General features: G+C 41.0%; 1 protein-coding gene across 10 annotated transcripts in view; it reads left to right on the plus strand.

Moving 5' to 3' along the window:
• Window positions 1-24,561, plus strand: part of SYNE2 (spectrin repeat containing nuclear envelope protein 2) — a 345,486-nt gene that overhangs the window by 121,072 nt on the left and 199,853 nt on the right. For all 10 annotated transcript variants that reach the window (XM_043556321.1, XM_043556324.1, XM_043556329.1 and 7 more), the window contains exons 18-31: window positions 612-761; window positions 3,191-3,361; window positions 6,109-6,267; window positions 6,567-6,740; window positions 9,788-9,922; window positions 11,866-12,024; window positions 14,348-14,559; window positions 14,706-14,796; window positions 15,622-15,740; window positions 15,962-16,088; window positions 18,063-18,220; window positions 19,097-19,244; window positions 19,880-20,484; window positions 23,600-23,779. In XM_043556321.1, coding sequence (XP_043412256.1) covers window positions 612-761; window positions 3,191-3,361; window positions 6,109-6,267; window positions 6,567-6,740; window positions 9,788-9,922; window positions 11,866-12,024; window positions 14,348-14,559; window positions 14,706-14,796; window positions 15,622-15,740; window positions 15,962-16,088; window positions 18,063-18,220; window positions 19,097-19,244; window positions 19,880-20,484; window positions 23,600-23,779 — 2,588 coding nt within the window. The remainder of the gene's footprint in view (window positions 1-611; window positions 762-3,190; window positions 3,362-6,108; window positions 6,268-6,566; window positions 6,741-9,787; window positions 9,923-11,865; window positions 12,025-14,347; window positions 14,560-14,705; window positions 14,797-15,621; window positions 15,741-15,961; window positions 16,089-18,062; window positions 18,221-19,096; window positions 19,245-19,879; window positions 20,485-23,599; window positions 23,780-24,561) is intronic.

Here is a 24,561-nt window from a genome sequence, read left to right on the forward strand (position 1 = left end):
CCTTATGGACAAGAATTTGTGTGGACATGTAATAATACAGTTTTGTAGCTGAAATTCATTTACCATTATAGAACAACATAAGCATTTTTGCATACAGATTTCAACCTCCTTAAGAACATACACAGAGCTTTCTATGGCTTTTTATTTAGCATGGCGCCTTATAAAAGCAGACCTTTAATAAATAATTTTTGAACTTAAATTATTCTATTTCTTATTTTTAATAATTTTAGACTGAGGGGGGTTTTTGTTTTTTGGGGAAATGCTCCTACTTTATAACATTGTTATTATGTGATAAATCCCCAAAATATGTTGAATATATTATGCCCAGTTATTGTTAGTGATAATGTATCTTCACATAAAAATATGGGCTTCAGGGTACCTGGGTGGCTCAGCTGGTTGAGCAACTGACTCTTGATTTTGGCTCAGGTCACGATCTCACGGCTTGTGAGCTCAAGGCCTGCATAATGCCTTGTGCTGACAGTGAGGAGCCTGCTTGGAATTCTCTCCCTCTCTTTCTGCCCCTTCCCCCCTCCCCTCACTCTCTATCTCTCAAAAGAAGTCAATAAGCAACTTTTTAAAATGGACTGTAAATTTTATGACAATTTTTATAGGAAATGAAACTGCCACTTAGAAAAAAACAGGATCAGCCCATTTTTGACAATTATGAAAATACTCAGCTACATGAAGAAGAAAAACCAACTGTTGATTTTTCAATGGATATGTCAATAGAACTTCCTGAAAGTCATAATCAGCATGTAAAGGTAAAATAGTCATACTTTATGTATTTCACTTGTATATAGCTATACCGTGGCTATTTTTCTTTTGTTAAACCTATATTGTTGAAACAGTGGTAAATGTGATTATTGGATAACACTTAAAAATTTTTTTTTTAACTTTTATTTATTTTTGAGACCGGGAGAGACAGAGCATGAACGAGGGAGGGTCAGAGAGAGAGGGAGACACAGAATCTGAAACAGGCTCCAGGCTCCGAGCTGTCAGCACAGAGCCCGACGTGGGGCTCGAACTCACAGACTGCGAGATCATGACCTGAGCTGAAGTCGGACGCTTAACTGACTGAGCCACCCAGGCACCCCGGATAACACTTAAAATGTGGTCATTTTCCACTAGAATGTTCCACTAGGATCCCTCATGAAGGAGGCTTCAGCATTCAAGTCTGTGTCTCTCCCTCACTCAGGAATTCCGCAGATGTGCAGAAGCCGTCATGACTTCTGAGCTGTGGACACTGAGTTGATATTTTCTTCAGATGACTTCTGCCTCTTGCTCAGGGATTGTCTAGCTTTGGTCTAGCCCCTGGCCCATGTCTTACTTCCTTTCTGTACAGTAGGGGACAATATAATCTTTATTTCTTGCTCTGTTGTTTAGTTTAGAGGACGATTTTATTTTTATTTTTTTTTCAACATTTTTATTTTTATTTTTATTTTTTTTTCAAAATTTTTTTTTTCAACGTTTATTTATTTTTGGGACAGAGAGAGACAGAGCATGAACGGGAGAGGGGCAGAGAGAGAGGGAGACACAGAATCGGAAACAGGCTCCAGGCTCTGAGCCATCAGCCCAGAGCCTGACGCGGGGCTCGAACTCCCGGACCGCGAGATCGTGACCTGGCTGAAGTCGGTCGCTTAACCGACTGCGCCACCCAGGCGCCCCTTTTTTTTTTTTTTTTTTTTTTTTTTTTTTTTTTTTTTTTTTTCATTTTTTTTTTTTCAACATTTTTAAATTTATTTTTGGGACAGAGAGAGACAGAGCATGAACGGGGGAGGGGCAGAGAGAGAGGGAGACACAGAATCGGAAACAGGCTCCAGGCTCCGAGCCATCAGCCCACAGCCTGACGCGGGGCTCGAACTCACGGACTGCGAGATCGTGACCTGGCTGAGGTCGGACGCTTAACCAACTGCGCCACCCAGGCGCCCCTAGAGGACGATTTTAGATTATAGGGAAGACTATGGAAAAGGAACAAAGAGTTTATACACATGTAAGATAATACCAGTGATTTTGGAAATGTGCCTCCTTCCGAATAATAACATATCCAATTTCACTTAAATTAAGTTTGGACTGACTTTGGCCAGTTGCTGGGATGGAGTGCTAGTGTTTGGCACCATAAGGAGACCTGATCAAAGTCTTGAAAGATCTGAAGTTGTGCAATACGTTTATAGAGGAGAAGGATGTGGAACACTATATTTCTCTAGTACATTTAAGATATCTGATCAACAACAGCTTTAAGGATGCACCTGTCATGCAGAGCTATAGCATAACCTATAGGATATTGAGAGGTTATCAATGAGAAAAGGCTTAATTTTGTTGAAATTGGATTCTGAGTCTCTTCTTGGTGATGTTTCATGACTACTGTCACTCATAGTTGTATTTACTAAAATTGTACGTGAGTTTTAGAAACGTATCTATGGAGTTACTACCCTAATTTTCTAAGCTTTAATCTTCTTATCTATAAAATGAAGATGATAATCGCTAAATGATAGGAATGATACCCTCATTAAGAAAACATAATGTGAAGGGCACCTGGGTGGCTCAGTCATTTAAGCATCCAACTCTCAATTTGGGCTCAGGTCATGATCCCAGGTGGTGGGATCAACCCCCCATTGGGCTCTGTGCTGAGCATGGAGCCTGCTTACGATTCTCTCTCTCTTTCTCTCTCTCTCTCCCTCCTCTGCACCTTTCCCCTGCTCGTGCTTGCTCTCTCTCTCTCAAAAAAAAAAAAAACAAAAAAAACAACAAAAAAAAACCAAGTAAGAAAGAAAGAAAAAAAAGAAAACATGAACAAATTTTTTTACTTTTTAAAGTGATAAATGCAATCATAGAGTGTAATTATCATTATCCAAAAAGTAGGTTTTAAGTTACTAAAGTATGTTGCATTAGCAGTCTTCAGGAAGAAAAGAGATATAACTTTTTCTAATTGAAAATTATTTTAGGGGTGCCTGGGTGGCTCACGTCAGTTGAGTGTCTGACTCTTGGTTTCAGCTCAAGTCACGATCTCACAGTTTCGTGAGTTCGAGCCCCATGTCGAGGCTCTGCACTGACTGCTGAACCTGCTTGGGATCCTCTCTCTCTCGGCCCCTCACCCATTTGTGCTCTCTGTCTCTCTCAAAATAAATACACTTAAAAAAGTATTTTATAAGTGATGTTGCCATTTTCTTAGCGGTAATTTTGAATGTTGTAGGCTGGGGAAGGACATGAAAAAGAAAATGAATTCACAGAGCAACTCAAAGTGGCTGAAGATGTTGAAAAACTCATTGAACAAGTGGAAATCTGGGAGGCAGAAACTGAATCTCTTCTGGAGCTTCTGAGATGTCATGAGGGGGTAGACGCCTCAGTGGAAGAATCTTTGCAGGTAGGAGTGCAAAAGTATTAAGAACATAGCTTTCGTGGTTGTGGACTTATGTACTAAGACAAATACAAGGTTTTAAGGTAAATAGTAATAAGACTGCTGTTTGAACTTTCTTTGCTGAGCGTTGTAAAAATTGCATGGACTGTCATTCCTGGATCATTTGCTGAGATTTTGCCTGAGGACAGAGGATAGATTAGGAGACCACTAATGATACCTTACAAGTCTCAATTCCTGAACTGATTTTCCCAGCCACCTAATGGAGATTAAAATATTCTCTGGTTTCAGAGAGCAATGAGGAGATGAGTCAGGATGTGTCAGATAGGTAGGTCAGTTCAGCGAGAGTGTAAGAGATTATACAATTTATGCTTTGAAAGCTCACCCGTTGATTAAGCCACCTACCCTTCCTTCCTTGCTGCAGGGAGGGTGACGGATGTTGTTAAAACCTTTCTGTCTTTATTCTCGGGCAGTTGACTCATTGAAAAGCACTGAGGCAAGAGTGTGTTTTAATATCATTCGGTTCTCCTGGGGAAGGAGTTACGACTGAGGTTTTTAGTGAGTTCCAGCTCAGCTATAAAACTTATGGAGCATGTCATAAATTACAACAAGATGGAAAGTTCCTGGAATGAAGGGATATTCACGTAATTCTTTGAAATCCAGATTTCTGAAAGGTGTATAGGTAACATTTTGTATTTTCGTGGTTTGTACGAATCGCATTTTTTATCGTTTTGAAAATATTGTGTAAACGTACCTGTGCCATCTGCCAGCACTTTTTACTTTTGTTTTATTTTTATATTTATTTATTTGCTGTATCTGGAATTCGTTTGATGAAAGAAATGAGTAGGAAGGAGAAATTCAATATTTTCAAAATACTTCAAAACGATGACAATGATCCCTCTTATAAACAATGAAAATACAAATATGCTTATATAAGGATATACTTATATTAACAAGGAATAAAGTAGATCTTTATTAGAGCAAGATATATGGTGAAGTAAGAAATGCAAATTGGTGAACAGTACCAGTGATGTGATTTTTTTTTTTTTAGTCTTTTTTTAAAACAATTGCTTTTTTATAGTAAATGGGTTTATATCCATAGAAAACTGTGTGTAAGGATATACAAATAACTAATGTTATCTTGATCGTGCCTTAGGCCCCAGGCTTGGCACATTTCCAGATGCCTCATACATGTAAACCAAGTAACCAAATATTGTTACTTTTATAATTTAAAAGAGAAAAAAATGAAAATATAAATGAATGTGCTAACTGTAGACCATTTAAATAATGTACAAAAGCATAAAGAGTAAAAGCACCATGATTCCACTGCTCTCAGATAAATACAGTCGACATTTATATAGTTAATATCAAGCAGTGTAACTTCTATTTTATCATACTTTTGCTACCCTTGAGTTGTAATTAAAATTTTTTGTGCTGATTTGATAACTGAAAAGTGGTACCTCATTATTATTTTAATTTGTACTTATTTAATTACATGTAAGGTTGAACTGTCTTTCATGTATTTATCGGCCATTTGTTTTTGTGAATTATCTGTTCTTGCGTTTTCTGAATTTTCTTTGGGACCTTAGTACTTTTCTTTCTTTGTTTTTTTTTTTTTTTTAACGTTTATTTATTTTTGAGACAGAGAGAGACGGAGCATGAGCAGGGGAGGGGCAGAGAGAGAGGGAGACACCGAATCTGAAACAGGCTCCAGGCTCTGAGCTGTCAGCACAGAGCCCGACACGGGGCTCGAACTCACTCACTGCGAGATCATGACCTGAGCCGAAGTCCGACGCTTAACCGACTGAGCGACCCAAGCACCCCAAGGACCTTAGTACTTTTCTTATTGAATTTATGAGCTCTTTGAATCACGACGCGTTTTCATTTGTGTGGCAAATATTTTTACCAAGTTGTTGACTTTTAAGTTGTTTATTTTATTTTACATGGAAAATTTTTATATTGATGTTCCTGCTCTTATCCCTAAAAAGGCCCCTTCACACCCAGAGGGTAGATCACTTTTCATGGATGATTTCTTTTTGTAGTTTTCTATTTTATATGTAACTTTCTGATCCACTGAAATTTATTTTTAGTGTGTTGTATAAAGCATGGTTATAAATTTCTTTTCCAATAGCCATTTTTCTCCAATAACATTTAGTGAATCTCCTTCCAACCGATTTGACTTAGAATGACTTCATTTTGGGGTGCCTGCGTGGCTCAGTCGGTTGGGCGTCCGACTTCAGCTCAGGTTATGATCTCGCAGTTCTTGAGTTCGAGTCCTGCATCGGGCTCTGTGCTGACAGCTTTGGATTCTGCTTTGACAGCTTTGGAACCTGCTTTGGATTCTGTGTCTCCTTCTCTGTCTGCCCCTCCCTGCCCTTGCGTGTGTGCGCATGCTTGTGCTCTCTCCCCCCCTCTCTCTCAAAATAAATAAACATTTAAAAAAAAGAGAACAACTTCATTTTAAGATTTATTACTCCTCTCTCAACTTATTTGACTATTGGCATTGTATTACTTCTAGGCTTTATTTTACTGAAGTGCTTACTGTGTAAAGAATCTATGACAGACCATGTTTCTCAGCATCTCATTGTACTAACATAAAAATTTTTTAATGAAGTTTAAAAATAACATTTTTAGAGTACAAATGTACCTTGCTTTGGATTAATAATAATTAACTTTTTATGATTTCCTGACCAGATTAAGGTTAATGTTTAACATATAACCTGAATATTTATTGTGGTCTCACTTTGTTTCCATAGCATCTTATTGCCAAAGGCTCTATGTATGAAGAGCTTGTGTCTAGAATTGAAGATACCTTACAAATGGATGTGCAGAATATTTCCAGCCAGGAGTCCCTTCAACATGTTCTCACAGTTGGGCTTCAGACAAAGATTCAAGAAGCTAAAGAGAAAGTTCAGGTCTCTCTTTAATATTTCCTATTAAGTGAATCCAGTCTTTAAAACTGAGTGGTCAGTAGGAGGATGGGGAAGAGAGGGAGGGATTGCCCTCTAAGTTGGAAACGTTTTATAAAATACTACTTTTGTGTTTTATGTGTATATTTTAACAATTTAGAGCACATTGAAAAATATCAACATAATAAGTAGGATATTCTTAATGTCTAGTGGGAAAATAAGAGTCACTCCTCAAAGACTGTAGTTGTTTATTTGTGACTTACCGAGAAGCTGGGCCAGCTGTTGAGAATTTTTTGTCTTTGCAGATCAGTATGGTGAAATTAGTTTCCGTGTTGAAAAACTCAGCTGATGCTTCCCCAGATCTGGATGTCAGGCTGAAAGTGGAGGAGTCACAGAGGGAACTTGAATCATACATGACAAGGGCTGAGCAATTACTTGGACAAAGAGAGAGCCGGAGTGGACTAATTTCAAAATACAAGGTGGGACTCTCAACCGTCAGATGTAGGCTCTTCTTTTTTTTTTTTTTTTAACATTTATTCATTTTTAAGAGACAGAGACATGAGTAGGGCAAGTGCAGAGAGAGAGGGAGACACAGAATCTGAAGCAGGCTCCAGGCTCTGAGCTGTCAGCACAGAGCCCGACGTGGGGCTCAAACCCACAGGCCGTGAGATCATGACCTGGGCCAAAGTCGGACACTTAACCCACCGAGCCACCCAGGCACCCCCAAATGTAGGCTGTTTAGTATCAGCTACCTACCTCATGTGAAATCGAGATAGTTCCGTCACTGTAATCATGCACAAAGTTACTGTAACTTTAAAGAATTTCCCAGTTTTATATGTTGTTCCCAGAAACTATTAAAAATATACATGAATGTGAGGAATTTTTTCAATTTAAATTTTAGTATAGATCTGCGAACGGACTCAGTGGTATAGTGTCACGAGCACAACTGATTGTACGATGTTCAGCATGAGTTTAATTTTTCTTGCTTTTTAAATTAGTAAAATGGGCAGCATAATTCCAGCTGCCAAATTTGTTGTGAGACGTTAAATAAAAAAAAGGCACACGAAGGCCCTTGGAATAGGTAAAGTTCTCTGAATATAAAATCACACTTTTGTCATTAACATGCTTTTGTAGAAGTTATATGTGATGTTATGGGTAAAGATCCAGTGATGTTGTTTTGTGTGGCGATAGTTTCAGGTTGCTTTTGCCGGTTTGATAGGCGACTCAAGATGTGTGCAAATCCGAGAGTCATTATTTTTTTTTTAAAGAATTTTTTTTTTTTCAACGTTTATTTATTTTTGGGACAGAGAGAGACAGAGCATGAACGGGGGAGGGGCAGAGAGAGAGGGAGACACAGAATCGGAAACAGGCTCCAGGCTCCGAGCCATCAGCCCAGAGCCCGACGCGGGGCTCGAACTCCCGGACCGCGAGATCGTGACCTGGCTGAAGTCGGACGCTTAACTGACTGCGCCACCCAGGCGCCCCATCCGAGAGTCATTATTAATTAACATGATGGGAGGCACTTGGGTGGTCCATGAAGTAAAAGTACGATAAGGTCTCTACCATTAGACACATTGGAGAGGTAGAGTGATATGTGTCCTTTCGTTCCTTTATTCAATATTTCACACACTTATTGGACATTTAACATGAGCTAGACTTCCGGGGGGACCGCCCCACTCTTCTAGAAGAAGGAGCCTCTTTATTCTCATCATGACCTCCATCTCTTTTCTGGGCCTCAGTCCTCATCTGGCTTTCTGAGCCATCTCAACATTGCTTTTCCCAGGACCCCAAAGACCTCCCCTGCGTGATCTATTTCTGTTTGCATGTTGCTAGCCACCATCTTTGACCAGTTCCCTCGGCCTTTTTTTTTTTTTTAATTTTTTTTTTAACATTTATTTATTTTTGAGACAGAGAGAGACAGAGCATGAACGGGGGGAGGGCCAGAGAGAGAGGGAGACACAGAATCTGAAGCAGGCTCCAGGCTCTGAGCTGTCAGCACAGAGCCTGATGCGGGGCTTGAACTCTCTGACCTGAGCGAAGTTGGACGCTCAACCGACTGAGCCACCCAGGCGCCCCTCCCTCGGCCTTTTATTGTCGCTTGTATTCCTAGGTTGCTGAGAGTGCTGAACTGACCTGAAAGAGTCAGTGGTTCTTATGAATAATCACCAGGCTGGATTTCCTGGTGCTGATATGGTCAGCTCAGGAAAGAGAGAAGGAAGAGACAAAACGGAGGCTCAAGGCCCCTTCTCTCCCAGAGAGAGGGGTTAAAGGGGTCAGTCTGGCGCCATTTTCCTCCTGCTGAGGGTCTACCTTTTGGAATCTGAGGCCACAGATTTCCCCCCTTTTATCTCTGGCATTTAGTAAAGTAGAGCCATTTTCATGGCAGAAGCAAGATCTCTGCCCTGCCATGTCCTGTCCTGAGACCCCTGCGACTCCAGGGGCACGTGAGTCATGGGAGCCATCTGCCAGCATGTAGGGTTAGAGAGTCTCCCCAGGTAATAAATCCAGCAATCCTCACAGAGGCCTTGGAGGAAGGCCCTGGGGCTCAGCCTTGTACCTTTTCCACAGTAGGCCCATAATAAATACGTCGTGAGCGCATGAATGAATTCCCACCATGCTTAAGTGCCTTATTCCCTAAAGTTACTTTTGTCTTCTGTCTCCTGTAGGTTTTCTGTCTCTTTCACAAGCACCAAACTATTCTGTGTTCTGTCATTTCCTAATTAATTAAACTAGGTTTCTGCCAGGTAATTGCCAGGTCTATAAGAGCAGGTAAGCATGAGATAAGGAGCAGACGCGTCTCTGTCCACTGCTACTCCCTCCCTGGGGCAGGACTGCCAGTGTGGTTGGCCCTGGGCAAAACTTTGAAGTTGATGATAAGGTAATGTTGACTTGTTGCAGCCTAAAAATGCTTATGCACAATATTAAATATTGGCCTATTAGTCCTATAAATTGTGTCTTCTTACAACACTAATCTCTAATACATGCTAGTATATTCTTCGTATTGTATTGTTAATGAAGGATGGTCCTCTATTCACTAGTACTTAGGAACTTTAGAGGAAACAGTGCCAGTGGCTCATTCCCCTGCACAATAATCCTTTCAATTATTTATCAGAGGGGTAACAAAAGTCCTTTTGAATATCCTAAGCAAGTTTTTATCTGGTCCTCAAATGTCTAACTACATTTGATTAATAAATATTTTGCAGTTCTTTTCAAAGTTATTCAAGAGATGCAAAAGGGATATCAACCTTAGTTTACAAAAAGTCTCTCCTAAATCTTCATAGTCCCCAAAAAGTCTTTTCCCAGTTCTGCCCCTGAAAGACCTACCAAAATTAGCTTTGAGGACTTGGCAGTAGAATGAGACTTCTTTTTTTTTTAAAGATGTTATTTTTTTTAAGCAATCTGTATACCCAACATGGGGCCCGAACCCAGAACCCCAAGACCCAAGAGTCGCACCCTCTGCTGACTGAGCCAGCCAGGCACCCCTAGAATGAGGCTTTCATGTTCTCATTTGCATTCTCTTTTTTAGGAAGCACTAATAATTCTAAATTCTAAAAGTCTGGTCAAGTATTTGAAAGCTGTTGAGGAACTGAAAAATGATGTAACTGAGGGTGTAAAGCTGTCTTTGGAAGAAGAGAGTAGACGTGTCTGTGCCAAGTGGGAGGTAAGAACATGCACATGTATCTGGGATTCTGCTTGTCGATCTGACCCTGGGCCCATTTGTCATCAGTCATTCCTGGCCATCCCCCGTGTACTTGGTATCACAGTGGGGCTGATCCTGTGAGTTTCCCAGGGCCCAGTCAGGTTCTGTGTTCAGCCAATGACAACACGGCTTGGAGATTAGCGGGTGATTGGAGGGGGGAAAGGGGAGAGTCCAAAGTCCCTCTCTTGGACAGTGTCTTTGGTGGCTGTGGGTTCCATGGTTCCAGATTCTGATGACCCTTCTGTCTGGGCTCCTCTGAAGCCTCCAGCCCAGCAGTATAACAGCCTTCTGCCAGTGTTCATCTCCGGATTGCCTTACTGTCCTCCCTTTGGCTTTTCTGTTCTTTCATCTCGTGTGTAACTAGTTCCCTGCATTTGATTCCCTCTGAGTTAAATATTTAGTGTTTCCTGGGTCCCTAGTTGGATCCTGACTGAGACAACATATAGACACATATGCACATGTAGAGTTTCCTAGTGAAATAGGCATAGACTTTGATGGCAGACAGACCTCGATTCAGCAGCTATGACCTTGGGTAAGTTGTTTCACCCTCTAGGAACGTATCTGATAAAATGGGGATGTGTGCAACCACTTGGCAGGATTATTGCAAGGATTTATCTAAAGCCCCACCACAGAGATTGTGTTCAATAATCGATGATTTGTATTCAGCGTGTGTGTCTGGAGAGAGAGAATAAGGTAATATAATTGAATGTCTACTGTTAAAGGCACTTAAAACGTATTTTATTTAACTTTATTGTTTTTTTTTATTTTATTAAAAAAAATTTTTTTTTAATGTTTATTTATTTTTGAGACAGAGAGAGACAGGGCATGAACGGGGGAGGGTCAGAGAGAGAGGGAGACACAGAATCTGAAACAGGCTCCAGGTTCTGAGCTGTCAGCACAGAGCCCGATGCGGGGCTCGAACTCATGGACCGTGAGATCATGACCTGAGCCGAAGTCAGCCGCTTAACCGACTGAGCCACCCAGGCGCCCCCTTTTTTTTTTTTATTTTAGAGAGAGTGTGTGAGTGGGGGAGAGGGTCAGAGGGAGAGAGAGAGAATCTCAAGCAGGCTCCACGTCCAATGTGGAGGCTGATGTGGGGCTCGATCCCATGACCCTGGGATCATGACCTGAGCTGAAATCAAGAGTTGGATGCTCACCTGACGGAGCCACCCAGGCGCCCCTTAAAACATGCTTTTAAATAGACGTTTATTTAAAATAAATAAATTAAATGAAAAGTTAAACAAATTTCTAAATTTTAGAACAATTGTATTTATTTATTTATTTATTTATTTATTTATTTATTTATAATTTTAGAGCAATTTTAGATTTACTGAATTATTACAAAGATAGTACAGAGTTCCATTGTACCCCATGCCCAGTATTATTATCCCTTATTATTATCATCTTACATTAATACGGTATCTTTGTCACACTTAATGGCCCAACGATGGTACGTTATTTCCTTACGTTTATACTTTATGCATGTTTCCACCGTGTTTCCCTCCTCTCATTTTTTTTCTATTTCAGAATCCCATCCAGGACATACATTTTAGTTCCGTGTTATTTCTCCATACGCTCAGAATGTGTTTTGTATTTGTTTTCTCTAGTCTCCAGCCTTGTCTTTTCCATTCTCTTAATGGAAGCTCTTTCACAGCTAATACATGGTTTTAGTTGTTAGAAAAAGAAAATATGTTTCTGGGTCTGGTATATTTTAAAACATCCTTCCCAGTGACATAAAGACGAATCAGAATGTCGTTTAAACCCTCTTTCGACCCTGTGTTACTACAAATATTCTTACTGGGTTTTTGATGAAAATCTTTTCAATGTATTCTTTTCTCATAGTTAGCTAATACATGTGCCTTTGTGGGCTTTTTTTTTTTTTTTTTTTTTTTTTTTTTTTGCAGTCTCTTCATCATGAGATGTCTTTGTATATTCAACAACTGAAAATAGACATTGAAAAAGGAAAACTCAGTGACAGTATTTCAAAACTTGAAAAACAAATAAATAAAGAAAAGAAACTCATTCGCAGAGGAAGGACCAAGGGTCTCATCAAAGAACATGAGGTAAACCACCTGTTTTCCATTTATATGTTGTCATCATTTTGGAGTTTCTCTTACATGGTTGTGTATGTCCTTCACCTCGGATTAAACCTGCTCTGAAAATTACGTCAGTCCTCTTGTCCGTTTCCTGGGGATTATCCCTTACGTGGTTCGAGTTCTAACTGCAGCCTGTGTTTCTTGCTTTTGGGACATGAGAAAAATTCAGCGTCAAGTTATTATTTCATGATTTCCCTTGCCATGGCTCAGTGGCTCCTGTCCCTTGAGACTGTGGTTGCAAATGTGTCACCTGTTGCTTAAGTACCCACAGTTGATTTTGAGGGGACACGGTGTCCTCAGAAGTGCTGCTTTTGGAAAAGATAGCAAATCAGGATATAAGCATCTGGGGCAAATCTCATGCTCCATCCGGCCCCCATCCTATATGATTGCTTCTATTTATTTGACAGTATTGACTCTTCTTCTTTCCTTTAAACTGTTTACTGCCGTGGCTCTCCCAATATCAACCTCTCTTGCTTTTCCTTATTTGATTATTTTTTGGGGGGCGGGGAACTTCTTTTTAGCGTCATTCACAAATTTCTCTCTCTTTTTTAAAGTAATCTTTATACCCAACGTGGGGCTCGAACTCATGACCCGAGATCAACAGTCGCACAGTCTACCAACTGAGCCAGGCAGGGGCCCCACAAATTTCTCTGTTTCCCTTGTGTTATCTTAATGTTTTAGTTTTGAGAGTCTCCATTTTTGGCTGGTGTCATGCCTGCCCTAGGGGGTTTTCTGCCCTTTGCGGCTTTAATGATAAAACCCTCTCTGCAGTGATAGTGCCTAAATCTTTATCACCACCTGAGTCCTTTCCTCTGAGGTCCAGATTCTGTTTCTGAGTGGTACGTGTCCCAGTGTTCTTCAGAAACCTCCAGTTCAGCGTGTCCAAAACTAGCCCATAATATCTTCCCTCAAACTTTGCTCCCTTTTGTATCTGTTGGTCATGAAGCCACTGCAGCCTGAGAACTCCCCTCCTCCCCATCCCCTTTCCTTCCTGCTCAGCTGTGATGGAGTCAGTTGCCAGGCCTCATGGGTTACTCTCCAGGACACCTGCTTCCTCTCCTTCTTTTCCACGGTGTTGCCATTGCCCTTGACCTGGGGTATTTTCCCCATGCGATGATGGCCACATCATCTTCCAGACCCATCAACGGAGAGACCCCTTTGAACCACAAATCCTATGTCACTGCCTCACTGTTACTGCCAGAATATCTCTAAGCCCCTTAGAACACCACGCAGGTGGGCCACAGTCTGGCCTCAAGACGTGCCTTCAGCGTCCCTTCTCCCGCGCTGTGCCCTCCAGCCACACTAGACCGCTGTTCTTTCAGAACATCTGGAGCTTTCTTCCCCTCGGCTGTTCCTTCTGGTAGGAGTGACCTCTCTCGGCTCTGACTCGGAGCAGTCGGACTTGTTCTGGCCGCATCTCCCTCAGCTGGCTCCCACATGTGGAGTGGGTTTTCTCGGACTCCTTAAGGCAGGCAGTGACCCTGTCATAACACTTGTCACACTATGCGCACATTATTTGTATGACCACTGGAGGGGAGGAAAAAAAATTATTATTTTTTTGACTCCTGAGGGTCCCCGAAAATGAAACCGACAAAGGAAGATGAACAGGAGAAAAGCGTACATATTTTATTGAATTTTTACATGCACGTGGGAGCCTTCACAAGAGAGTAAAGACCCAAAGAAGTGACCAGAGAAGGAATTTTTTATACCTTGTAGACAACAAAGCCATACATTTGTGAAGAATTGGCAAGGCAAAGATAAGGGTTAGTTTAACAAGGTTTGTTTGCAGATTTCTCCGGTACTGTCTCTGGGCTGATGAGAGTCTATCGCTAATAAAAAGAGACTTTATTTCCTGCCTGTAGGCAGAAAGCAGGGAGCTTTTTCTGTGTTTGCTGCTTCTTAATTGCCTTTAGCTCAAAATAATTTTCGCACCAAAGAGGCATATTTTTGGCGGCGTCTGGCTGGCTCAGTAGAGCGTGTGCCTCTTGATCTCGAGGTCGTGAGTTTGAGCCCCACGTTGGGTGTAGAGATGACTTTAAAAAAAAGGAGGCATATTTTGGGGTGACATATTCTGGTTTCATTCACTGCATTACTAGACTGTGGTGAATCCCTTTCAGGCTGACTTCCTCATCTTTGTTTCTCCAGTGCCCATTACCACACCGGGCGCACAGCGGATGGCCTATAAAAGATTATGTTGTTAAAGTCACACACATCTGTTAGTTTCTAATCCTTACGGACTAATCACGCAGACTCCTTTGAAACACATTGCCTGCTTTATTTCCTCAATCAGGCCTGCTTTTCTGAGGAAGGCGGTCTGTACCAGCTCCATCACCACATGGACGTCCTGCGGGAGCTGTGTGAAGAGCTGACTTCACAGAAGAGTCAACAAGAAGTGAGGAGGGCCCTCAAAGATTATGAACAGAAGATAGAAAGACTTCGGAAGTGTGCTTCCGAGATTCACGGGGCGCTGCAGCCCGCGGTGGGAGGCGTGTCGAAAAACAAGTGAGTGCTTCATAAGATTAACTACACATCAGGGGAAAACAAGAGAAAGCCCCTTGCAAGATCGAATGACAAGGAGTGTTATTTATTCTCTTTTAGACTTCCTGTTTCTGCCTCTGTTTTAACGTGCAATTTTGATTCCTTCCTAGGGAGCCCATGAGCACATCTGAGAACGGAGGAAGGAATGCCCACAGCGAGGTGCCATCTGCAAACTCAGATAATCAGCCATCAGCTGAACAGGTGTCACATGCGGATAATGTATTTTAGAAGTAAACCCAGTGAAAAAAAGCCAAGCGCACAACAATCCGCTTCTCATTAATTGCTAGCTTTAATTATCCCATTATTTTCATCAGCTGAGGAAGTAATGCAAGAAAGACTCCCTTTCAGAGAATTACAACACAGTGAACCAAAGCTATAGCGAGCGTAACGTTTTCTTCTCCTGAGGATACAACAGCTCTTTCAGAAAGAGACCATTTGCAGACATTACGATTACACGTAGTCTGTGCACGTTCCTATTCAGGGGTACGAGAGGTTGAGTTTCATCTGTACGGATGCCTCAGCTGCATGGAGATGAGCTAGTTATTATTTGTCTTTTTCTCAGTACATTGTCGTTTGCTCCCCTTGGGGATTGAATTTTCTGAATTCTTGAATTTTAGGTAAGTGGCCATGGACTGTGGGTCATAGCCCAGCCTGCTAGTCTGAAGCTGTGGGGAAGGAACCAGGTGTATTTGAAATCAGAGGTCTGGCCTGCACGCTAGGCTTCCGAAGGCTTTTGACTATGGCTATGCAGTCGTAGGCAGAGACAGTATTTAGGGGTTTAGGGGCTGGGAGAACACCTCTTCTGTGCTGATATACCGATTAGAAGGTGAGACTCCCTGTAATAAACCTCTTCTGTCCTAGGGGAAGGCCTTTCTCTGACCTGAGAAGCTTCAAATAAATTTTATTATCTCCTGGGTGAGGGTATAAAGAATTAGTGATATACCTTTGTACTATAAAGTGTTTATCTTTTCCAGGCAATTAAGTATATTGAAGATATTATGTTTGCTATTTTGCATATTTGCTTAGGCAATGGGATCAGTTAAGAATTTTAGCCTGGAATCCGAGTTACAGCCTCAACAGGAAGAAAGCGTTATGGAGAAGTATGAGGAGGGTCACGATGCATCTGTCCGTAGTTTACAAGAGAGGTAACTTCTAAATAACTGGAAGATCCACCCAAAATCTTTCATTAATACAAACATGTTATACTTTAATACATGTGTATAACCCATTGGTCATAATTTTTGCATGTAGTCCAGTAACTTAAGCGGAAATTCCTGAGATTTCCTCATGTATAATTGACAGTAATTAAAAAAAAAAATTGTCTTCTTATTAAAGTTAAGTAGCATCGCATTTAATTTTTCCCCAGGTATGGTACACACAGAGAAGATCTTGAGCTGTGCCTGCAAAACAACAAATTCAGAATTATTTCTGATTTCTCCAGTGACGTAGTAAGGAGTAGTGCTTGTCTTCAGGCTAAACTGACAGATCTACAGGTAATTACTAAAAATATTATTAGAGGGGCGCCTGGGTGGCTCAGTCGGTTAAGCGGCCGGCTTCGGCTCAGGTCATGATCTCGTGGTCCGTGAGTTCGAGTCCCGCGTCGGGCTCTGTGCTGACAGCTCGGAGCCTGGAGCCTGTTTCGGATTCTGTGTCTCCCTCTCTCTGACCCTCCCCCATTCATGCTCTGTCTCTCTCTGTCTCAAAAATAAATAAATGCTAAAAAAAATTAAAAATAAATAAAAATAAAAATATTATTAGAGGAGTTTTATGTTTTATTAGAAAACAATACCAGCGCTAGTATAGAATTCCACTACCTTTGCTGAGGTCACGTACGCTAGATGTTTCCAAAGAACTCTCTTTGTTGGATTACATTTCCAATGTCATTCTATTCTAGAAAGTGATTTGCCTTCAAGAACCAAACCCAGGAAAGACTTTGGTTCAGGGTCCTAATTTATTGGTCCTGCTCTGATTTGGTACTCCAGATACGGTGGCTTGCAGAGTTTTGGGTTGTGTATAGGATAGGAATGAGGACTTCAAAAGAATTGGTCCAAGCACTATGTTTGAAGGCAGTTTCACCCAACAGCCCAACTGTGTGGCTATAAAATTAACAATACGTGAAAAACCAGTCATCCTGACAAATTGTCACCTTGTGTGTCTCATGTTGGGCAGTAACAAAGGGGCAGGCAGTGGAAGGATCTTTCACTCTGATGGATACTCTTGTGGAGAGCCATCAGAAGAAGTATTGCATTTGGCTCAGGAGCTACAGAAAAAAAACTGTCTCATGTTGGGCACACAAGTTGTAGGCCCTACAAATGAAGATCTTCCTTACTTTGAAGACGATCTGTGCAGTGCAGGGCAACACTGTTGTATACTTGGACGTACATTAGAATGAACCCTCACAGAAAACCCATCAGGTGGAGAAAAGGGCCACGGGAGAGCCTACAGTGCCCTCCCATATTTTATAGTTATCTTCCTTTTATAATGCCAGTTTCTGAGTCACACTCTACCATCTGGCTTTTCTCTATTTTCCATCTGAGTAAGCAGAATGAATATGTTAAAATCTCTGTTGTTCAAGTGATAGATTTAGCACGTTTTCATCACAATTAAGAAACTGTCTTGAGACCTTACTCCGGTAACTGAATAATGAGTTGGTCATAAAAGCTATACTAATCCTTGGGGAAAGTGAACAAATTATAATGATCAGCACTCAGTAAAATTGTGTGGTAGTGCCTTAAAAAAAAAAAAAAAAAAAAAAAAAAAAAAAAAAAAACCTAACAAGGTAAGGAGCTGGAATAGAATAGAATTTTTACATGTTTAATTATAATTTCATTCGCTTCTTATTTGATAGAAACAGTTTAATTCACTCTAGTTTTTAGTTTAGGGAGAAACAAAGATTTATTATCTAGAGGAACTAGAATATCTGTTCTTATATTACATGTATCTTTCCTTTTTTTAAGTTTGTTTTGAGAGAGAGAGATCATAAGTGGGGGAGAGGCAGAGAGAGAGAGAGAGAGAATCTTGAGTAGGGACTTGATCCCATGAAATCATGACCTGAGCCAAAATCAAGAGTCCAATGCTTAACCGCCTCAGCCATCCAGGCACCCCTACATGTATCTCATCTTTCTGAATTGTATTCTCTGCACTGACTTATGGGAAGGAAGTGTGGGTTCCTTCATTGTTGACTCCCTTGACTTCACTGAATGGGTCTTCTAACTGAGAGCACAGTTAAGATCATTGTTCCCTGAAGGATACTTTACTCGTAGATGGTTGGAAAATATTTTTAAAACTTATTTAAAATTAAAATTAGTTAATTAATTTCATTAATGAAATTAGATATAAAAATAATCTTAATGTATTTTCATATGAAACTTCGTGTTCATAGTTGGCGAATGCCTCATTTTGTTAGAACAAAATAATCATGCCTGTTAACCCCCTAGTTGATAGATTACTTTATGTGTTTCATCTAGGTCTTAGAAAATGAAACTGATTCCTGCTGGCAGGAGTTTGAAATCACTTCACTGAAGTTAGAAGAGCTTGAGAGTGACGTAAAGAAGCCCTTTATACGCGAGGCAAGAGACAGATTAAAAGAAAAAGAAAGAGAGTTTCAGATGACTCTTAATACCAGGTATAATTCTGAGATCTATTAACGCTGCATTTACTAAATTTATGAAATTTTAATGCTATTTTAAGCTAGGCTAGTACTATATTAAGTATTTTATTTGGTTGCTAACTTGAGGGCCATTTTACTGATGAGGAAACTGATACTCAGGGAGGTTACATAACCTAACCAAGCCTCCCCACTGGCCAGACATTTAGGTGGGATTTGCACTCTGTTGAGTTCCAAAGGCCGTGCTCTTCCCCCTGATCTGCCCTTGGGCATGAATTTGGCCATGTCACATAACTTCTCTGAATCTTGATTTTCCCATTTCCAAAGTGAGAGTGCGGTTATTATCCCCTATACATAGGATGTGTTTCCCCAGGACATATCCCCACTTTACATAAGAGAAAGCTGAGGCTCACAGTCATATGTTATTCGTCAAAGGTCACACATTTCATTCCCAGATTAGTAGAGCCCATTTCTTTGAATTCTGTTATATTTTCACTAATAAAATAATTAGTGTTTATAATGACATTTCTTTGTCATCCAAGGCAAAGTTAAATTACATTCACCATTTTGCACTTCAAAAGGTTAGGAAAGGCTCTGTATGTTTTACAACAATTTTCCATTCAGTGTGGTTTCTGTTAAGCTATTATGGATATGTGGATATAGCAAACAACTCATTCTTTGGCATTTTGGATCGCTGGATTTGGGGGTTTTTTGGTGTGTTTTTTGTTGTTTTTCCTGGGTTTGGGTTTTAATGTGATAATCTGCACATATCATTGTATGTATTCTTATTGGGTAATTATTTTTTGTTTGTAGTTAAACAATGGCATTAATATGTTTTATAGACTACATTTATGGTGCCTTTTCCCATTGTGTCTGGGTTTATTTTTCACCCAGAATGGAATCTTTGGAGACTGCGCTGAAGATTGTGTTACCTGTGGAGAAGGAATCACTTCTCCTCTGTGGCTCAGACCTGCTCCTCCATGAAATGGCCATTCAAGAATTTCATCTCATTGGTGCTGATGGCATTTATCAAAACCTGAGGGTAAATATAAGTTTTCCCAGGCACTCATAGAATAAATCAATTCTTCAGAGATTTTTAATTATACGTCAATTGTATATAGTTAGATGATAAGTAATGGCAGAAAGTCTTCAATAATTTAGACTGATTTATTTCTCATCTCTTTTATTCCTCACAAATTTGAAAGTAGGTACAGTGAAGTTAATAGTTAGGTATTTTCTTTGAATTCAAAATGAAGGTCTGCTTATGAATATCTTCTCCAATGACTGAAATCCTAAGTATTGTATTAGACTCATGTGCATTTTCTATAGTTTACTTATTCCAGGTCTCATTTGAAATAAAAAATATTTAAGTTTGATGTTTCAGATTATAAACAGATGTCGCCACAGTTTAATCTCTATTTTCACTGGAGCCGTAGATTTATATACTTGTTTTCTTTTGGGGATTGAAACATCAAAAAGGTTATCAGATCATGAAACAGATGGGCTCTGATTGTTTGTGATTAAAATGTTTCCTTCTGTGGACCCTGTCCGACTTGGCAGACCCGGGAAGTGGTTTTCCAGATGCAATCTAGTCATTGGGAGTTTAGGTGCATTGCTGATGGGCAGTCTCTCTTTTTCTCTGCCTCAGTCTTTTCGGCGTTTCTTACTTTATTTTAGAATATCCAAGATTCCATCATAAAACAGATTGAAATATGTAATAATTTGGAACAGTGGGGTGACTTTGCATTGAAAGAATTACACCCACTGGATCTCCGTGCAACAAAGAATATTATACTGAAACACAGAACACAACTTGATGAAACGAACCACAAGGTACAGAGTTGTAAAGATGCCCTCAAAGCTCTGGAGGACTTTCTGGCTTCTCTGAAAACAGCTGAACTCCCTTTTGAGCTTGTTACAGACCCGTCAGCCTCAGATACACAGGTGGTACCAGAAAACACTTTGACAATAGAAAATAAAGAAGGAGAAACCAATCTGATGAAGGACAAGGCCAGACATTTGGATGAACGTTTGAAGACGCTTGGTATAAGCTTTAAAGATGCTGAACGGGGTGACGACACCTGTGAAAAACTTGTTGATGCTTTGTCCAAAAAGTTATTTGAGACACATGGCTATGGCGTGCAGGAGGAGTTCACTGAAGACAAGTTACTAGAGACTTGTACTTTCAAAAATAATGAACTCCTGAAAAATATTCAAGATGTGTGCAATCAAATCAGTAAAATCAGTCTTAAGGATCCCACTGCTCCAGCTGTGAAACAACGGTAAGTCTCATGTCCGTCGATGACCCCATGCGGGATGATGCTCCTCTGTATTTTCAGTATGTCTTAGGTGAAAGAAATTCTTTCTGTGTCTTTCTACTTCTGTTCCATCCTGCTCTATTCAGTGTTCAGCATGCTTTTCTGTAGGCACTTCAAACAAGCTTTCCTTTTGTTGACAGTGTGCCTTTACAAAATGTTATATGATTTTTTTTCTCCCTAAAGTGTACATTTCATGGACAAAGGAGTAATGAAATAAGATGCATGTAAAGTACTTGAGTTCCTTCAAAGTCCGTTTAGCGCTCTGGTCTTTATTACGGGGTTCTCATGATGAGAGAAGACCTAAAAAACTCCACACACGGGGTACTAAAGAAAGAAAGAAGTGGTAAAGGATAGGCATGCTATACCCTGTCCCTATTTGTTGCTGAATTATTTGGTCTCCTGCTCTCCTCCCAGCAGGATGGGGATGGGGACAGAGTGGGACGGCATGGGACTGGATGCAAGAGGTCAGCCAAGGTTAGTTTTGATTCTGGAGACTGAGCAGAATTGTGGTAAGCTGAGGCAGGCAGGCTTTGTACGAGTGCCGTGATTTTAACTCTCGTGTTCAGAGCCAGCCTCCAGGTCCCGCAAGTGATAATGCTAGCAAGTTACCTCTGTGGCACTCTCCGCCCCTTTCTAAATCTTTCCCACATCCTGTCTCCTCTGCCCACCAAGTCCCTCAGGCTCAGTGCTCTCTTGAGACTCTTCAGTTGACCAAGCTCTTCCCTCTGAAACTGTTCTGTGCTAACGGTCTCAATGAGACTTTTATTCCTAAGTGCCCAGTTCTTAGTGAGGTGTTGAACTAATTACTAATGTGTTATTTATTGTTAATAAATATTTATTCTTTATTCATAAATAATAAGTAATAAATAAGTTCCATGTTAATTTATACATGAAAAACTATACATCGGTAAACAATAAATTGCTTTAATTTAAAAAAAAATTTTTTTTTAACGTTTATTTACTTTTGAGACAGAGAGAGACAGAGGATGAACGGGGGAGGGTCAGAGAGAGAGAGGGAGACACAGAACCCGAAACAGGCTCCAGGCTCTGAGCTGTCAGCACAGAGCCCGACGCGGGGCTCGAGCCCACGAGCCGCGAGATCATGACCTGAGCCGAAGTCAGACGCTCAACTGACTGAGCCACCCAGGCGCCCCAAATTGCTTTAATTTTTAAGTTAGCTACCAATACAACAAATACGTGTTGTGTGCCGGGTACTATTTTAGGTACTGCGGATAGAGGAGTCAGCACAAAAGACAAAAGCTCTTGTTCCTGATGGAGTCTTATCTAGTGAGAGGAGTAAGATATTCAATATGTTTGATAGTGATAAAAGCTATGAAGAAAAATCGAACAAGGACGGAGGATGGGGGTTGTAATTCAAAAAGGGTCATCAAGAGTTTTACTGAGAAAGTAACTTTTGAGTCAGATGGGATGGATGAGAGAGCTGGCCCGGTGACTCCCGGGAGGAAGAGCCTTCCAGGCCGAGGGAGCAGTAGGTGTGAGAATGAGCCTGGCATGTTTGAAGAGAGGCAAGGAGTTGGGAAAGTCAACAGTGAGGGGAAGAAGTATGAAAGGGGATCAGAACGGGTGGGATGGAGCTTAGTTCAGGTAACCTGTGGGCCATGAGATAGCTTTGGCTTTTTCTTTGAATAACATGGGAAGTCATTGGAGGGGTCCGAGCAAATGGAAATGATTTGGTTTTCACTGTAACAGGCTCTCTCTGGCCCAAGTGTTGAGAACGGTGTAAGAGTCAAGTGAAGATACTTGAGGAAGTCTAGGTTCACCTATGGTAGTGATCCAGGTGAGGGATGATGGTAGCATGGACCAGTGGTGAGGTGGCAAAAAGGGCTAAGATTCTGGATAAATTCTTAAGATAGAGTCCACAGTTATATAGGTTATATGTACACATCGTACATAGCTTATAAGGAAGATTGGAGTCGAGAATGATTCCAAGCTTTGACTTGAGCAACTAGAAGAATGGAGTTACCATTAACTGAGATGAGAAAGAATGAAGTTTATCAGGTACTGATCAAGTGTGCTCAGTTTTAGACATGATAGTTTCAGAATACTTATTTGACGTTCAAATACGGATATCAACAAGATTCTTAATGACAGATGGAGTCAGGAGAGGGGGCTGAGCATTTAGAATGCCGTGTAGAGTCGTGAGATGGGTGACATTGCCCGCGGAGGGAGTTCAGACAGACAAGGGAAGAGGTCCAAGCTGTTTACTCCAGGCACTCCATGTTAAGAGATCAGGGAGATGAGGAGGAACCAGGGAACGAAACCAAGAAAGAGTGGCCAGTATAGGAGAAGGGAAATCAAGAGAGTCCTGGGGTCAAGTGAGAAGACCTTTCAACAAGGAGAAGTGGTCAGCTGTGTCAAATGCTACTGACCCGTGAAGGAAGCGAAGGTTGAGAATGGAACATGGGTTTAGCAACATGGAGGTTACCGAAGATCTTGGCGAGCAGGTGGAGAGTGAAATCCTTATGGGAGTGGATTCCAGAGAGAATTGGAAGAAAGGAGGTAGAGAAGTGAGTACCTGAGAAAAGCAATTTAGACCTGGGTGAATGGAGTTAACCCTTCCAGGGTTAGTTTGCAGATTAAAACCCTTAGGTCAAATGAATCCTTTTTGATGGGGAAGAGCTTTTTGTACACAAGGCAGAAATGCAACATTTCCTTGCACGTTCCTTTCTCCTCGGCTTCCTCTGCTCTTCCTTAGGAGCTTGCAGGGCACGTTCACCTGTCTCTTGTCCTTTCTCCATGTCACACTCTCTTTCCCGTTCGCACCCACTCATAATCTTTGTCTGGTTTCTCTCAGGTGCATATCTACCTTCTTTACAAGTGTGTTCACCACAGAAAAAATGTCACTGCTTATGGTTTTGTATATTTATCATGTTTAAAATACCGAATTAGTATTCTGGAAATGCAAAGAGCCTGTGAACTCTCTAATAAGAGTGTGTAATTTTGGCATAATAGTTTGAGGGCAAATTAAAGTGAGAGTGCCTCCCCCAAATTGCCCTTATTTGTGTTGAATCAGAGTGGCCAGTCATCGGTTATCAAACTTTTCTCTTTCGTAATCAAGGAAAAAAGCACTAATGAAACTGGATAAGGATCTAGATGAATATGAAGAAGAGAAGAAATGCTTGCAAGAAATGGTCAATTCTCTTCCGCAGTTCAGAGACGGCCGAGAAAAATCGCTGAATCAACAGTGCCAAAATACGGCACTTTTGTGGGAGAATACAAAAGCTTCGGTCACTGAATGGTAAGGAAAAAAAATCCCTCCCAAATCTGAAAAAATTGTGTGTAGCACAATCAACTTTTTGAACCGTGTTGAAAACACATCCCCATGGACCTAACGGAGGAACAAGAGTAAGCATTTCATACTGGAAGCTCCTGAGACCAATGTCTGGGGCAAGATCTGGAATCCTAGATTATATTGCCCAATGAATTTAAGAGGTTTATCTAAGAGGAATAACAAATAACCAGTGTATTTATTATTATTATTATTTCTCTACCTGTATTAGTTTTCTATTGCTGTTCTGTAACTAGTTACCAGCAGTTTAGTGGCTTAAAAACAACACAAATTTATCTTACAGTCTGGAGGCTGGAAATTCTGAAATCAAGCTGCCTTCCTTTCTTGGAGGCTCTAGGACAGAATCCGTTTCCTTGCCTTCTAGAGGCCTCCTGACTCCTACTGCTTTCCTTGCTGTGTGTCCCCTTCCTCCATCTTTTTTTTTTTTCTTTCTAAATGTTAATTTTTGAGAGATAGAGCATGCAAGCTGGGGAGGCACAGAGACGGCAGGGAAAGAATCCGAAGTGGGCCCTGCGCTGATAGCAGCAAGCCTGACGTGGGGCTCAAGCTCGCGGATTGTGAGATCATGACCTGAGCCAAAGTTGGACGCTCAACCAACTGAGCCACCCTTCTTCATCTTTAAAGCTAGCCATGTGGTGTCTTCAAATCTTAATCTGGCGCTTTCTCCCCTCCTCTCGTTTCTTTTTCTGTTGTCACTCTGACCCTCCTGTCACCCTCTTATAAGGGGCCTT

The sequence above is a fragment of the Prionailurus bengalensis genome, chromosome B3 (assembly GCF_016509475.1).
Source record: "Prionailurus bengalensis isolate Pbe53 chromosome B3, Fcat_Pben_1.1_paternal_pri, whole genome shotgun sequence".
Lineage (NCBI taxonomy): Eukaryota > Metazoa > Chordata > Mammalia > Carnivora > Felidae > Prionailurus > Prionailurus bengalensis.